This window comes from Haemorhous mexicanus, chromosome 15 (assembly GCF_027477595.1).
Source record: "Haemorhous mexicanus isolate bHaeMex1 chromosome 15, bHaeMex1.pri, whole genome shotgun sequence".
Classification (NCBI taxonomy): domain Eukaryota; kingdom Metazoa; phylum Chordata; class Aves; order Passeriformes; family Fringillidae; genus Haemorhous; species Haemorhous mexicanus.
Window position 1 is genome coordinate 8,745,626 of NC_082355.1, and position 15,435 is coordinate 8,761,060.

General features: G+C 39.7%; 1 protein-coding gene across 3 annotated transcripts in view; it reads left to right on the plus strand.

Moving 5' to 3' along the window:
• Window positions 1–4,556: 4,556 nt before the first annotated feature.
• TRPC7 (transient receptor potential cation channel subfamily C member 7) overlaps window positions 4,557–15,435 on the plus strand; it is a 63,803-nt gene continuing 52,924 nt past the window's right edge. For 2 of the 3 annotated variants that reach the window (XM_059860027.1, XM_059860029.1), the window contains exon 1: window positions 4,557–5,327. In XM_059860027.1, the coding sequence (XP_059716010.1) occupies window positions 4,575–5,327 (753 nt within the window). In that variant the 5' untranslated portion in view covers window positions 4,557–4,574. The remainder of the gene's footprint in view (window positions 5,328–15,435) is intronic. The other variant, XM_059860030.1, reaches the window with a different exon arrangement.

Below are 15,435 nucleotides of genomic sequence, written 5' to 3' on the forward strand. Positions count from 1 at the left end.
GCAAAAAAAGGGAGAGTTTCAGCTTCAGTGTTTTTCTAATGCTTCCACATTAAAATCAAGTCTAATGTTATGCCATGTTCCCCTCTCAGACACTGAGTGTCTCAGCTCCGTCAGAGCTAATTGCAAAGACCGGCTTTCAGTCACTTTAATTAGAAACTGAAATGCTCCCAGAGGAAGATTTGTTATGAGCTAAATCACCTTTCAGAAAGAGCTATTCTTCTCCACTCCCCACAGGAGTCCAGACATCAGTCCAGCCATTTTCCATGGCTCCCTCAGCCATGGAAAGCTGGATGTGCTTTGCTGCAAGCAGTACTCAGGCTCTGAATTTTTAAATTTTCTTTTCCTGGTCCATTTTGTCTCCAAGAGCACTGCATGCATTGGCATCCTTTCCTAGAAAAACACAGTATTTAACTGCAGTGCCTGATGAGTTTGATCACTAGCTGACTCAATAAAATATGCGAATAAGGAGTAATTTCAATCCAAAGCACCTTTGAAGAAAAATGATAAGATAAATGTAATCAAGTCACAATTACTTTTATTAAGTGAGCACATTACACAGGCTCAGTAAATATGATTAGTTCTAAATCTGCCTGCACATAGCTGAAAAGCAGAACAGAACAAGGTGTTGAGTACAGTCATGACATTGCAGTAGGGTTCAGTTCCCAAGAGTTTCAGCTACTGCATACTTTACTCTTTGCACTACTGCTTCTCTTGTCATGATTCAGTGCTCAGGTCAAGCATAATTATAACTTTTTTTCAGAAGGGGGTTTGACAGCTAAGCATGTCTAATGAGATTATTCAAAGTTAAAAGTGTCATTTTTTATTCATCTCTACTTCTCTATAAAGATGATAAAGTGTGATAGCTGAGATTTTGATCTTTGCTGGTGATCAAGGGAGTTGGGGGGTCATAACTCATCTGAGCTGAAGCCCTCTGGCTGATAGTGCTCCTGCCCTTAGCTGCAGGGAGTGAAGATCAGCCCTGTGCTGTAGGGACAACCCTGCAGAACATTTATGGCAAGATAAATATATTGGATAGTCGTTATCTCTGTGAAGAGCAGATGCTCTTTCCTGCTTCCTCTTTTTCAGATGCAATTTCTGTTGTTAAAAACTGTGTACGAAACCAATTCTCTCTGAATTGAAGAAAGTGAAATGAAGGTCCTTTTTTTCTGGCATGTTTTTACACATATAAAAAACAGGTGTAAATTAGCTCTAGGCCAAATTCTAACCTCTTTTTCAAGCAAAAATCTGAAGTAGGCCAACAGTAATATTTTATGGGTTTATGTTTACTTTGGGAGTGATCATAAGGCTATCTGTCCCATCTATCTGGGTTGTCCTTTCGAGGTAAAAGAATACCTGAAGTAAAAAGTTTTTCTAACAAAAAAAAATTAAAGTACCAAGAACTGTATTTCTACATCAGGAAAAATATCTAATAGATTTCTTACTGTTGGAAATGATAGATATTCCTGAGTTGCTTCCAGTACTGACACTTAAATATAACAATAAATATAAGATTGCCAAATGTCTTACCATACATGGGTTTTGAATATCAAAAAAGCCCAATGGAATTCCTCCAGCTTGAAGCAGCTAATAAAATTAACTGTCCTAAAATATTCAGGCATGTGCAATCCTGCTGCACTCGTGGGTGATCACTGAGCACCTACCTGGGCTGGACTGGTTTCTCCTTGATCCCAGCAGTGATGGCTTAAGTCATCACTAGCTTATCCTTTCAAGTTGCTTAACATTTTAAGAGATTTAATTCAACACTCAGGAACTCCCAAGGCTGTAAATTTTTAAAGTGCTTTTTGGTTCTATAACTCCCCACTTAATGAAGTCAAGCTCAGAAGTGTTTCTTTGCATGTGCAGTCCTTGCTTGAACTCAGCAAGGTTCCACTACATGTTTAAACCATAAGTGCTGTTCTGAATGGCTGAGGACAGGAGCTCCAGTTTAGAAAAGCATATGTGCATATGGTTAAACTCTTCTTTTTAACCTCATATTACTCATCCTGGCCATTCTGGAACTGCTTCTGAGGTGAAAGCTAATTGTTGAAGAAAATATGTGTGTGTATGCATATATTTTTCCAAAATTTGGACTCCACTGATCAATGAAACTTAAAATGTTGACTTCAAAGGGTCCCAAATCCTACCCCAGGCTTTTTTTGGGTTTAGAGAACTCTATATCCCTGTTAAATATGTTAATTGCATCATTTATTTATTTATTTGCTATTGTTTTCTCTTATAGTAAATTTCATGCAGTCTAGGGAATTAATTCACTTAACCATATTGCCTTCATTATTCTTTTATCCCTCATTTCTGTGTGCTTCTTCAACTTCAAACCATGCTGGAAGGATATAGTTTTAAGATTCACACAGCCCTTTATCTCTCAGTGGAGCCTGGGATGATATGTTCAATTCCTATTAGCTTTTATTAAGACATTACAATTATGCATCAAAACTTAGGGGGAGAGTTCTCAATCATGAATCTCCGTTTCAACCTGTTGTGGTCAAAAAATTGATTTCCTAGGATTTGTTTAAATTTTAATGTAACTCTTAAAAAAATGCTGTAAAATTTGTTTGAAATTCTTCAGTCCATATCAGCACAAAAGTGATGAATTAAAATTATAAGTATGTGTTAGTTCTAGAAGAACAGCTACCTTGAGAATTTCAGTGTCCTGGATCTTTAGATATTTTGGTTTCTGATAACCCTGTTTTTTGCCACGTTCTTGCTGGTTTCTTTACTCCTTTGTTACCTGCTCTTGAAGGCAATGGACCTTCTCCACTTTTTCTCCTGGCAGTTCCTTCTCATCCTCACTGCAGAACTTTCCAACTTCTGTAGCATTTTTTCAGAGCAGCACATGAACTTTTCATTGACTGAAGGTCAGAACTGACTTGGAGAGCAGATGGAGTGTGGAAGGATGAGCCTTGGCCACCCACTGAGCATTTGTTACATCTGCCTTATTTGTTACCTGCTTATTTGTTACATCTGCCCACTGCAGCTCAGAGGCTCCTGAAGATTTTACCCAAGTGATTTAGGACTTGCTATTGCGCTGTGTGCAAATGCTCTCTGTGAAAGGTGTTGTTTTTACCTTTTTACCCAGGCTGCACATTCTGTGGGCTTTGGATGGCAATTAACTCTACATGCTTAGACTCTAAAAGGCACTGTGAGTGTGTTGAAAGGCTGCTGCAATAAAATGTTTTTAAAAGACCAACACAGAGACAACTCTCAATGCAAAATGTGAATGTTACAAGGCACAGATACATTTAGGATTTCCATTTATTTCATACAACAGTGTGTTTTCTCACCCATGAGACCAACTGCACATAGTATTGCTTACTTTGGGACTTCCAGGGAAGGTGGAATAAGAATAGTTTGTCTTCATCTCACCAGCTCTAAGTGAAAGGCATTTCAGCCACATAATCAGTGAGGAAATTTATGACCATTTTTCTCCTGCCCTCTGTTTGTGATGAGAGAGTCTTGTATTTCTGTAGTAGCTCTCTTAAACATGCTTACTGGGGACTGCTGTGACACTATATGAGGAGTTGTTCCTGTGTTTTTCTAGACTCTCCCCTGGATCTGGGTACTTGTATTTGAAATAATGGCCAACTGTATTTCAGCAAGAAATTAGACAATTCATTATTAAACTCTCTAGATCAGGAAACAGTAAGATGGTAGTGTGTACCTTGAAAAAAAGAAGGGAATGAATAGGTGGTTTGCTTGTACCAGCTGAATTTTATCAGAATATGCAATATAATTATCCTTGTTACAATGTGTTTAAAATTAGAAACATATAAACTTCATGGAACATGGTTTACTGGCCTGATTTAAGGTCTATTGACACGGAAGAGTCCTGCTAACTTTCTTTAGGGCTCGTGCCCTCAAGGACAAAATTCAAGAATAGTGCAGAGAAATATTGTCTTGTGTATATTAACCCTAAATGTAATGCAATGAAGTTCTAAACATTACAAATGGAAAATTATATATATATTAAAATATTAAAATAATATATAATATATGTAATTAATATAATATAATATAATATAATATAATATAATATAATATAATATAATATAATATAATAATATAATAATATAATATAATATAATATAATATAATATAATATAATATAATATAATATAATATAATATAATATAATATAATATAATATAATATAATATAATATAATATAATATAATATAATATAATATAGTAGTGTAATGCAATGTAATATAATATAATGTAATGTAATGTAATGTAATGTAATATGTATAAAATTATATATATAATAAAATTATGACTTTCTTTTCCTATTTATCAAGTCAAGGATGTGCTGAGCATCCTTGCTGCAATCAGGAAGGGTGAGCAAATCACTTGTCTTTTGTTGAGAAGCTAACCTTTATTCCACTTGTGTCCTAAATGATTTTAAGTAACTGCCTCAGGCCATAAAAAGGTAGCCAGTTGTGGTCACAATGACACATTTCCAACCTTATTTCAGGTTCTGTGAAGGGATGACTCTGCCAGGATATAACCAACGTTCCTCTCTGGTTTTCTGCAGGTTGAGACACAGCAATTCTAAAGACATGCATCGGAGGCACGCCACCCTTCGGGAGAAGGGCCGGCGCCAGGCCATCCGGGGCCCTGCCTACATGTTCAATGAGAAAGGCACCAGCCTCACTGCAGAGGAGGAGCACTTCCTTGACTCTGCAGAGTATGGCAACATTCCTGTCGTGCGGAAAATGCTGGAGGAATCCAAAACCTTGAACTTCAACTGCGTCGATTACATGGGACAGAACGCCCTCCAGCTGGCCGTGGGGAACGAGCACCTGGAAGTGACGGAGCTGCTCCTCAAGAAGGAGAACCTGGCCCGGGTTGGGGATGCCCTCCTGCTGGCCATCAGCAAAGGATACGTGCGCATCGTGGAAGCGATTCTGAACCACCCGGCCTTCGCACAAGGGCAGCGCCTCACGCTCAGCCCCCTCGAGCAGGAGCTGAGGGATGATGACTTCTACGCTTACGACGAGGACGGAACTCGGTTCTCCCACGACATTACCCCTATCATACTTGCTGCCCACTGCCAGGAGTATGAAATCGTTCACATCCTGCTTCTAAAAGGTGCACGGATTGAAAGGCCTCATGACTATTTTTGCAAGTGCAATGAATGTATGGAGAAGCAGAGGAAAGACTCCTTTAGTCACTCTCGCTCAAGAATGAACGCCTACAAGGGATTAGCCAGTGCTGCTTATTTGTCTCTGTCCAGTGAAGACCCTGTCCTTACTGCTCTAGAGCTTAGCAATGAACTGGCCAGGCTAGCCAACATTGAAACTGAATTTAAGGTAACTCACCACTGTGCCTTTTTCCTTGGGCTGAGAGTGTTCAGGCTATTGAGTAGTTTACGTCTTTGATCAAATTTTGGGCTTCTGTTTGAGAGGTGGGGGAGTAAGACTGGCAGAGACTGCCAGATGTGTTAGCTATGCATAGATTCAGATCACTGTCATTCTCCAGTTAATAAATGCTTGGAACTGAACATTGCATATTACAGCAGAAGCTTAAGTTTCTGTGTTGCACACTGTGATTGCTTAGAATCTCTAGTTTGGAGCAGGAATAAAAATTAGATTGTTCAAAAAATGGAGACTCGTTTTTTGTAAGAAAGGTAAGTCTTTTAATTGAGCAATCTATTTTAGCGGCAGAGTTCTAGAGACTGTTTTAAGAATCCAGTACATCTAGTTCTGCTACAATGATAAAAGGTATAAATCAAGGAATTTTGGTTCTCTGTAAAATCATTTAAACTGCATTGCATCTTAATGGTTTGGTGCTGCATCTATACATGATGAATTTCATGAAAAAGGAAAAGAGAAACAATCAATAAATAGCTATGAAGTTTATCATCATGCCAAACATAAGAGTAGAGCCTGTGGAACTCTCTTACAAGTTATTTGAGATTCCCATTATCATAATGTGTTTGTAAATGTCCACTGCAGTATTTCTATATGTCATTTATATGATGTAAAAAGCATTGTCTCCCTTTCTAACATAAATTAGTCATTAAACCCCTCATTTTCAGTGGCTCAGCCATCAACGTTAGATTTTTTCTGACTTGTGGCTATTGTGCAGCTGCAATCAGGATCAGTGACTCTGGGGTAATAAAGTCCACGTTGTGAGTGCACTGGGGCAGGATGCTCACCAGGAATCCATTATTTCTAATTAAGAAAACTATCCATGTGTTAAAGCATCTGTTTCAGGATTTGTAGCTCCATACAACAAAGGACTGGGGAGATCCCCCCCCTGCACCAGGCACTGGTGGAGCTGCCTTCAATCCCAGGTTCAGTTTTGAGCCCCTCACCCCAAGGAAGATTTTGGGGTTCTAGAGCAGGTCCAGAGAAGGGCAACAGAGCTGGGGAAGGGTCTGGAACAGAAGTCTGATGAGGAGCAGCTGAGGGAGATGGGGGCCTCAGCCTGGAGAAAAGAGGGCTCAGGAGGCACCTTCTCAGTCTCTACAGCTCCCTGAGGGGCTTGTAGCCCAGTGGGTGTTGGTCTTTTCTCCCAAATAACAAGCAACATGAGAAAGAGCCTCAAGTTGTGTCAGAGGAGGTTTAGGCTGGATATCAGGAAAGAAATCTTCACAGAGAAGGGGGTGAAGCCCTGGAAGAGGTTTCCCAGAGAAGTGGCTGTGTCACCATCCCTGAAAGGATTTAAGAGATGTACAGATGTGTCACAAGTGGTGGCCTTGGCAGTCTTCAGTTTAAACCTGGATCTTAGAGAGCTTTTCTGACCTACATGGTTCTGTGAATCTGTGCTCTTCAATTTAAAAGTAAGAAGAAAACATATTCTCAGACTTTGCAACCTTTTAGTAACTAACAGGAAAAAATTCCCAAACCACTGAGATCTTTTGGGCAATAAAATCAGGGTAGCATTTTGCAAACACTTTTCCCCCATGTGCACCAGAATGCAAGGACACAATAATTTGAAGGGGAAGTTTTATGTGGATTCAGTCTGACTGAAGCAACCTCCTTGGGCTCAGTGAATCCCAGGGCTTGAGTGAGGGTTGCTCCAGTGTGAAGGCACTGGAGGCTCATGCCCACACTTAACAACAATAATATCTCATTAATGCTCCAGCTTCTTTTCGTAGACAGCTGAGTATTGAGAGGAGCATGAGCAGCCTCAGGCATTCTGTGCCTGTCAGTCCTGATAAGTGTCTGGCTGCAGAAGAGGAAATATATTTCTACCAGAACCTTCTCTTGCACGAATCCTCCAGGAGCAAACCAACACTCCAGCATTGAAGAGCTCCATGGTGGTTCCATCTCTGCACTGGCAAATGGATAGGAATAAATCAATACCAGGAAAAACTCCAAAACATTAGAAACCATTTGCCAAATAACTGCATTTTCAGGTTTTCCTAGTCCATTGTCTTATTGGAAGGGTCTGTGCAGCACACACACATAAATGTTAGTGAAGTACCTACCCATACCATTAGTTTGCTTCAAAGATTTCACATTCCTTTTGTATATTAATTCTTCCAGAAATAAGAAATTTCTCAAGATTCTAAAGTATTCTCACTGTAGCATAAAAACCCCCCAGAGGTATGTATTTATGTAAAAATATTTATTCTTATTAACATAATCAGTGTGATGTGAAATAGGGTATTAATAAAACAGTGGGGGGTTTTCACAGAACATGGCAACTTGAGAATTTTTTTTGAGGAAAGAACACAATTGCTGAAAATGTATTTAAGAAGCCCACAAATGAAGAAAATTTATGAAATTAGACCAGTTCTAGAGATCATTTTTTGTGACTAAAATAGACTTTTCCCAGAATCTTAATATGTTTGATTCCTAAAGTTTATAATTAAAATTGGTACTCAACAGACTTATAAAATTATCACTTGGGATTATTTAAGAACATTATTTAAAAATTATGTGCAATTGCAGAAATGCAGTTTTCAGGAGGTACAAAGAGTCCTTTAAATGGAAAGACACAAAATTTTATTAATGTAGTGGACAAATAGTAATTTAGTAACCTCTGAAGAAACTGCTAGCATCAGCTAATTAAAATATAAATGCAGTGCCTCTCTCCTGCTGCTTGCTGCCCCAAATCTCTTATGCAATAGCACCTTTCAGCACATCAAAATGAGAAGCCAATGCATGTGTTATTTTTTTGAGAACATTAAATTTTTTAGGCAGGTTTCCTCTTTGTGCAGAGAAACATGAAGCAAAGCAGCCACATGGACCTCTTTAAAGAAGAAAACTTGTGTTACCTGTGGTAGGCCAATTTATCCATTCCTTAGTTTTTTACTGTGGCAGAAGCTGAATAGAATTTTATCACCCTAAATTGCTGAGATTCAGTCATATGCTGCAAAACTGATTAAACAGCTTTGCATAATGTTGCCAAAAACCAATTTTTCTTATTAATTGTAGAAAAAAACTGATATGAAATATGTAGTCCATTAGTCTAGAAATAAATAAGGCCCCTTCCCCAAAGTAAAATGAAAATTGTTTCTATGAAAATACATGTAGAAATGGGGTGGGTGGGAAACCCCTAAGAGATGGATCTCAGAAGAGAGAGAAGCAAACATCAGAGTCCCTGTGTATGCTTGCAGGTCTTTATGCAATGATATTCTCCTGTAGAGGCAGCCCAAGTTGAAAAAAAATAAGTTTAATTAAGTGCTTTGTCATTTCTGGATATCCCACTAGAAAGCTCAAAATTAAGAACCAGTTCATGACTTTCTGTCTCTTTCTAATTTTAGTTTTGTATTTTAAAAAACCAAACCAACATCCACTGGAGCAAAGGCAATACAGATTGGGGGCCTCCTAGTCCAGTGGATGGGTCCCTTCCTCTGCATCACCCTTGGAAACACAGAGAAAGAGTGCATCCCATGTGGATTGAAAAGTTCCAAGTGACCATGCCTCTGCAGAATGTAGGAAAAACTGGGTAGGAAACTGAGGGACACATCAATTAAAAAATCAAAAGTACAATTAAAACAATTATAAGTTAAAGTGCTTTGTAGTTTTCCACAAAGGGAGGAAAACAGATATTAGGCTAATGGCTAATGATTTATATGTGAAGCTGTTTTGAGGGAGAGAGCATTTATTGTCAACCTAGCAGAGCTAGAATCCCTCTAGTCCACACAGGAAAAATTCTCCCCTCTCATTCTCCCCTTTTTAACTCAAAAAACCCCATCTCTGTACATTCCAATTTCTTTAAAAGCTTGCAGATCTCGGACCTCAGTCATAAAGCAAATAATCCTTCTGCCATCTACCAGAGGATTCTGTTTGTTTTGCTCGTATAAATAAGTCTGACATCACTTGCAGTGTGAATGACACAGCCAGGGTTCGTCCATCTGAAGCAGCCATCAGCCCTGAGCCAGGCTGATGAGAGCTGCTCTCCTCTTTGGTCCAGATAAATCCACCTCCCTCGTGGCAGCTCGGGGGGGAGGCACATGCAGATGTGTGCACAGTTACCAGCTGTTCACAGCCAGGTGACTCATTTCCAAGACTGGAATAAAAGCAGTGTCAACAGAATGGTTTTTATATGTGTATCAAAAGCCATAGGAGATGGAATTTCTAGCAAACAGCCCGCAGGAAATGCCTTTACAACTGTCTTTAACAGCAGCGTCAGCTTAATATTACTGTCCACAATGTGGAAACTGAGAGAAACCCAGAATAACAGTTCTGTTTACTTTTCCCATAGCAGTGAGTGTGTACTCCTTTTTCTGGTGAGATCCCACTCTACAGCCAGGACTGTTTTACAGCATTGCATGCTCTCAATTAGACCCCATGCTTGTGTGTGTCATGAAGCATCCTTGTGATGAAGTAAATCAGGTAAATCATTCCATTTAGCAATCCAGACAAATCAAATTAGAGCCTTGCAAAGGAGGCTTAGAAAAGATCTCACCAACCATAAACAGTAAATCAGATCTCACCTCCTCTTGACTAAAATGTTACTAAAAGCAAGATCAAAATCACCACCTGGAAGACATATGGTGTGTGGTCTTCGTTTACTGCTCCCACCAACCTTGTCAGTGCAATTACTACAGCATAACATGTTTTGTTTCTCACTTATATGTTTCTTCCTGTCTCTTTTCCTCTACAACACTTTCTCTAAAAGCTTTTGGGATCCAAAAGCAGGTCCTGGCAGTGGGCCTGCTCTCATGTGCAAGCGAGCATCAGGTGCAGGCTCAGCTGGCTGAGGGACTGTGAGAGGCTGCGGGATGGGAGGCTGGTGGGCAGCAAGTCAAGTGTGTGGATGCCTACAGGGATGAGCCTGAGCTGCCTCTGGTTCCATTGGGAACCATCCCTCAGTGATGCAGAGCAGCTGAGCCTCAAATCCCTCTGTTCTCATGATTTCGAAAGAGTAACAATACAGCCCTTAAGACTCTAGGACTTGTTAGGATGATCTGGCACTCCTCTTGCCTCAGTAAGTCAGCTCCAGCTTTTAGTTTTCCTAACTTCACAGGATATGCTTAACTTAAACTTTTAAAGAGAAATGACTGAGTCCATTTTCTCAGTATTTCTGGCTCCATGCTGCAGGGAGTTAAAAAAATCATTATTAGACTCTTGGTGCTTTGAAATGAGTGCTAAAAAGATGGAAACTGGCATAAAACATTGAAGAGTGAAATAGCAGGAGGGGGAAATACTTTGAGGGAATGGAGGATAGCAGTGAACTTGGAAAGAGAAAAATACTTGAAAACCCTCAAACTGTAAACCAGCAAGGCTGCACTTTTAAACTCTACTTCCTACCCAGGCTGGACAGACTCTGGGATTTGTTTGCTCTCAGGACTGACTGATGGGAGCTGGTGCCTGCAACTCATCTCCCATTGAAAGCAGAAACTGGTGTGGGAACCTCTCTAATTAGCCTCATGAACATTCCTGTAAATCCATCACTTAATATTTCCTCTCTGACCCATTCTTCCTTGAGTGATCTTTTCATCTTTTCTTAATCTCTGCCCTTAACATATTCTCTGAGAGACATCTTGCTTCTGTTATGTTTGGGAGTACTTTTTATGACTCATGTTTATTATTTCAGCAAGTTGCTCTTAAAGGCTTTAGTGTGTTTATATGGCATTTGTTTAAGTTTTCATTAAATTTTTCAGACATTCTGTTTTTTTCTTTATTTTTCTTCCAGACAGGAGTTGCATATTTTAAAGAGATGGGTTTTTTTACTTAAGCAGCTTTCTTTTTTTTTTTCCTCATGTTTCACTTTGCTGGGCTTTAAGAAGAGAAGGTAGCAGGGAACTTCAGAAATTTGGTCTGGTAGGCAGAATGTACTCATTGCCTTTTATTACTGTTTTTATTTGTCTTGCACAGCTCTCAGTCTTTCCTAGTGCCTGTTTTGAAAATTAAGCATCACCAGTACAAATGAGTATAAGAACATTGCTACTCCCAAGTGTTTTTTTTGGGGGGATATTAATTTTTCCAGGTCAATCTTTAGTGACAATATTATTTTTTTCCTTAAGGATTGAGTCAGGGATGTGGTTTGGTGGTTTTTAACTTTTAAAAAGAACTTTTTTTTCCCCCTCTCACCTATAAGCCAATTTTCCCCCCCTGCCATGAAAACATGCACATTTAGGACCTAGGATTTTTTAATTTTTATTTTCACTTGTGCAAAGCAAATGCATAAACAGGTACAACCAATTAATTACCCAACTCACAGTACAGGAAAGAATCAAGTCCCAGTAAAGCAGGAAAACAAATTTCCTATTGTTACAAGTTTAACTTCTTGTTGGAACAAATTAGGTATTAAAATAAGAGAGGAAATTAAAAGTGATAATGGAAATAGCCTGGGAGAATGAGGATAGATTTAAGCCTTCTAGTGAAATCAGTGTTTGGCTCACTGAGTGGGACTGACTCTGTGCAGAAGGAACTCATTCTCTACGCTGTTCTTTTTCAGAGACAAATTCACTAAAAATAGCTGCTACACCAGCTTTTTCTTGATAGCTAAATTAACTAATTGTGGTTTCATTTTTCCAAGGATATGTAGCAGAGACTGTGGAAAAAGGGTATATATAGTCTTTCTGCCCTTAGAACCCCCCAAATCTGTGACTCTTATGTTGCTTTCTACATATTTATAAACTAAGAAATATCCTTTATATTTTGAGAGTTGTTTTGGTAAGTGCTCTGTTTGGGTTCTGTGATTAAATAATTTTCTGCCTGGCATATTGCCCATGAAAAATGGTTTTAAAATGTTGAATGAGAAGAAAATCTTCAAAGCTTTTTAGAGGGGTATAGAGCCTTTGCCCAAACTGGGGTGTCAGGAGCTGCCTTGAGAAATCCAGATTTGTATCTCTGTGTGTGAAGGTGTGTTAGCATTTGTCTATGTCTGCTCACAGGCAAGCAGAGCAGGAGGTGCTGTGATTCACAGTGAAGGGTATAACTCAGTCATCTACAACCCACACCTGCACCTGGGAAAATGAAGACCATTTTTCATGGAAGTTGTAACTCTCTTGGCAGCATAAGCCACTGAGCAGTCACATAAAATTGGATAATGTCCACTGCCCACAAGGTTATTTCACCTACCTTAGGAGTGACATTGGTGTTAAAATCTCCCAGCTAAAAGAAAACCTCTTTAAAGTTATCAAAATATTTGATATGCAGGGAAAACTTTCCTTTACTTTCCTAGGGAACCAGCCCATTCTCTCTTTTTTAAAAGAATGAAAAGGGGGAAAGGTTCTTTCTACACATCAAAGCATAGACAATGCACCAGTGTAAGAAAATTGAATATTTGAATTAATACCTCGAGGGTTTTGCACCCTTAAAAAAATCTCCAAAACTTGAAGGAAACTTTCAACATTTGAGGATGGCAATACAGATGTAACCCTGGAAATATCTGACTCTCCCAATATATCTGGGGTACTTTTGTTTCCTGTGATGCTTCTGCAAGAGAGATTTTTGGCATTGCCAGTGTGCACACCATCAGTGCAATGTTTATTGCCCTTTACAGCTCCCAGGGTAGTCATTTTTAGTCCTACTCAGTTAAGGATGAGCAATATTGCAACTGCAGCACTTACTGCTTCCAGCTTGATTGAACACATCCCTGGAGCAGGACTTTAGTTTAGGTGAGCAACAGACATGATCATAAAAATATAAAATAACCTGGAATCCTCTTATAATCATTAATGGGAGAAAACATCTGGGAAGCAGGGAGCAATAAGAAAGTGTCACATAACGAAGTAGCACAGCAGTTGCCTCACCATTGCCAAGCAACTCAGAAACGTTTTTACATATAAAGCTTTTAAGCCAATCACTGTGATGCTTTAGCCAGGTAGTGAAATAAGTGTAAAACGTAGAAACAGTTGAAATTCCCTTAAGGTAATTTTTCTCCTGGGATTTCAGTGTTTCCTTACAAATAAGCAGTCCATCCTCCATCAAGAGCCCATTTCTGAGGAGCTGGAAAATCTCTATACAAATAGTTTAGAAATACTTTCAAAATTTAAATGTAAAAAGTTCAGCTTACCACAATTTCATTATTGTCCCATTTTGATCTTTATAAGACCTTTAACATGGGAGAAAAACTCAGTAGCTGGCAAAATCATGACCCATTTGACCATCACCTTCATATTTGTTGAAGCCATGATTTCTTCCTCACCCTCTGAAAGAATGACATGCAGTGAAGAAGTGGGGTGACCAGCAGGTCTGATCCAAGGCTGACCTCTGCTCATGGATTCCTCTCTATACAAATGAGGAATGACATCTCACATCTCAGATCCATCACAGCAAGGCATGATGGGCTGGTGTATCACTGGGTGGGATTGATCCCTAGCACAATCTCTCCCAAAGATCTGGATTCTCCCACAGGATGATCCTTTGTCCCTCCAGTCTCTAAGCAATAAAGGTGAGACAAACCCCTCTGTGCCAGCTCCTGCTGTTGCCTGGGTGCCCTGTCCCTGTGCCGTGGTGCTCTGGAGCAGAGCATCCTGCATTCCCTGCCAGCCCTGCTGCCAGCTGCTCAGGAGCTCTGACAGCAGGGACAGTGATTTGGCCACTTACCTGTGTTTAGTTAACAGTGACAGAGTGTTTTCCTTCCTTGCCCACTGAGCGTGAAGACAAAATGAGTCCTGGTGCTCAAACTGGTGCATGCTGCTGATGGCAGTGCAGCAAGGAGGGCTCCTGCTGCCCTGAGCTGGTTGTTGGAAAGGAAAGGCTCATTGGGCCTTTCCATCCCAGTCACTGGGTCCTCTGCAGGGAGCTCAGAGCTTCTCTGACTTTGAGCTTGCCCATACACACTCACCACTCATCCAAGAGAATTTTCTCAGCACACTTAACTATGGCCACATTTCTCTTCACAGAGAAAAGCAAGGCACAGCTTCCCAGGGATATTTTCAGGGAATCCCAGAGAGGAACCTCAGAGAAAGAAGAAACAATTCTTATCTCATTTGCTGTGCCTGTGTTTGTGCAAATGTAGAATGCAGTATGGAGATTGTTTACCCAGAGTGATGGTGTTTTGTTTCCTTGACCTGTCAGGGACAAGCGTGTGTGCAGACTGTTGGTCAGCAGACAGTCACAAGGTTTTGTTCAGTGGAGCTGAGCGTTTGTGCAGGTTCAGTTTAGATGTAGTGTAATATAGTATAGAATAATATAGTAAAATTAGCCTTCCAATTAATTACTTTATTATACTATATCAATGGAGTCCTCCTCGTCATTTCTCCCTTGGTTGGGGTTGCCCTGCTATTTTACTATACTCACTGATATAAAATGGCACAGCAACACAATCCCCCTGCTTCCTGCCCTCAGCAATGACTGGTACCAAGAGGGGTCCACCATAGAGCACCAAAGATGAAGATATTTTTCAGAAAGCCAAAATCTAGTTCTTGATGAGAAAAACAGACAGAAAAGGCTGTGATCACTGCTGTGATATCATTCCAATCCAGCACTGGTAAGCTTTGCATTAATTAGTACCCCCACATGACCAACCAACCAGCTGGTACCAGCACTGGGTTTGGGAATAGTCAGGAGCTGGGAGGTTCATGAAGAGCAGGATGACTGCTTTCCAAAGAGTGCTGGTCATTTTTCACATTGGGAGGGGATATCTACTGGAACTACAAATGAGCATCATGAGGATGAATATTCAGAGTAGAATAATGATTTTAGATCAGCAGATGGGAGAATGGAGTCAGGTACGTTTATCCAAGGCACTGTAGGGAATCAATGCCGTATTAATGAATGTAAACGAAGTAACACATTCTGGGGATCTCAAGTCTGACATCAAATAGGACGCAGATGGGAAGTGATTTAGTTTATCCCTCATTATGTTGTTAATTGTTGTTATTGTAGATAATTATGATGAACTTATCCTCACTGAGTCTAGGCAGACTATTCAGAGAATTGTGGATAAACAGTGATGGTATACAAACAATTTCATATTGCTTTAAAATGGTGATAGGTACTGTAGTATCTGTGAGTTTTTGGCATTTACATGATCAAAAATGGCAATTTTCTGGAATATAATTCT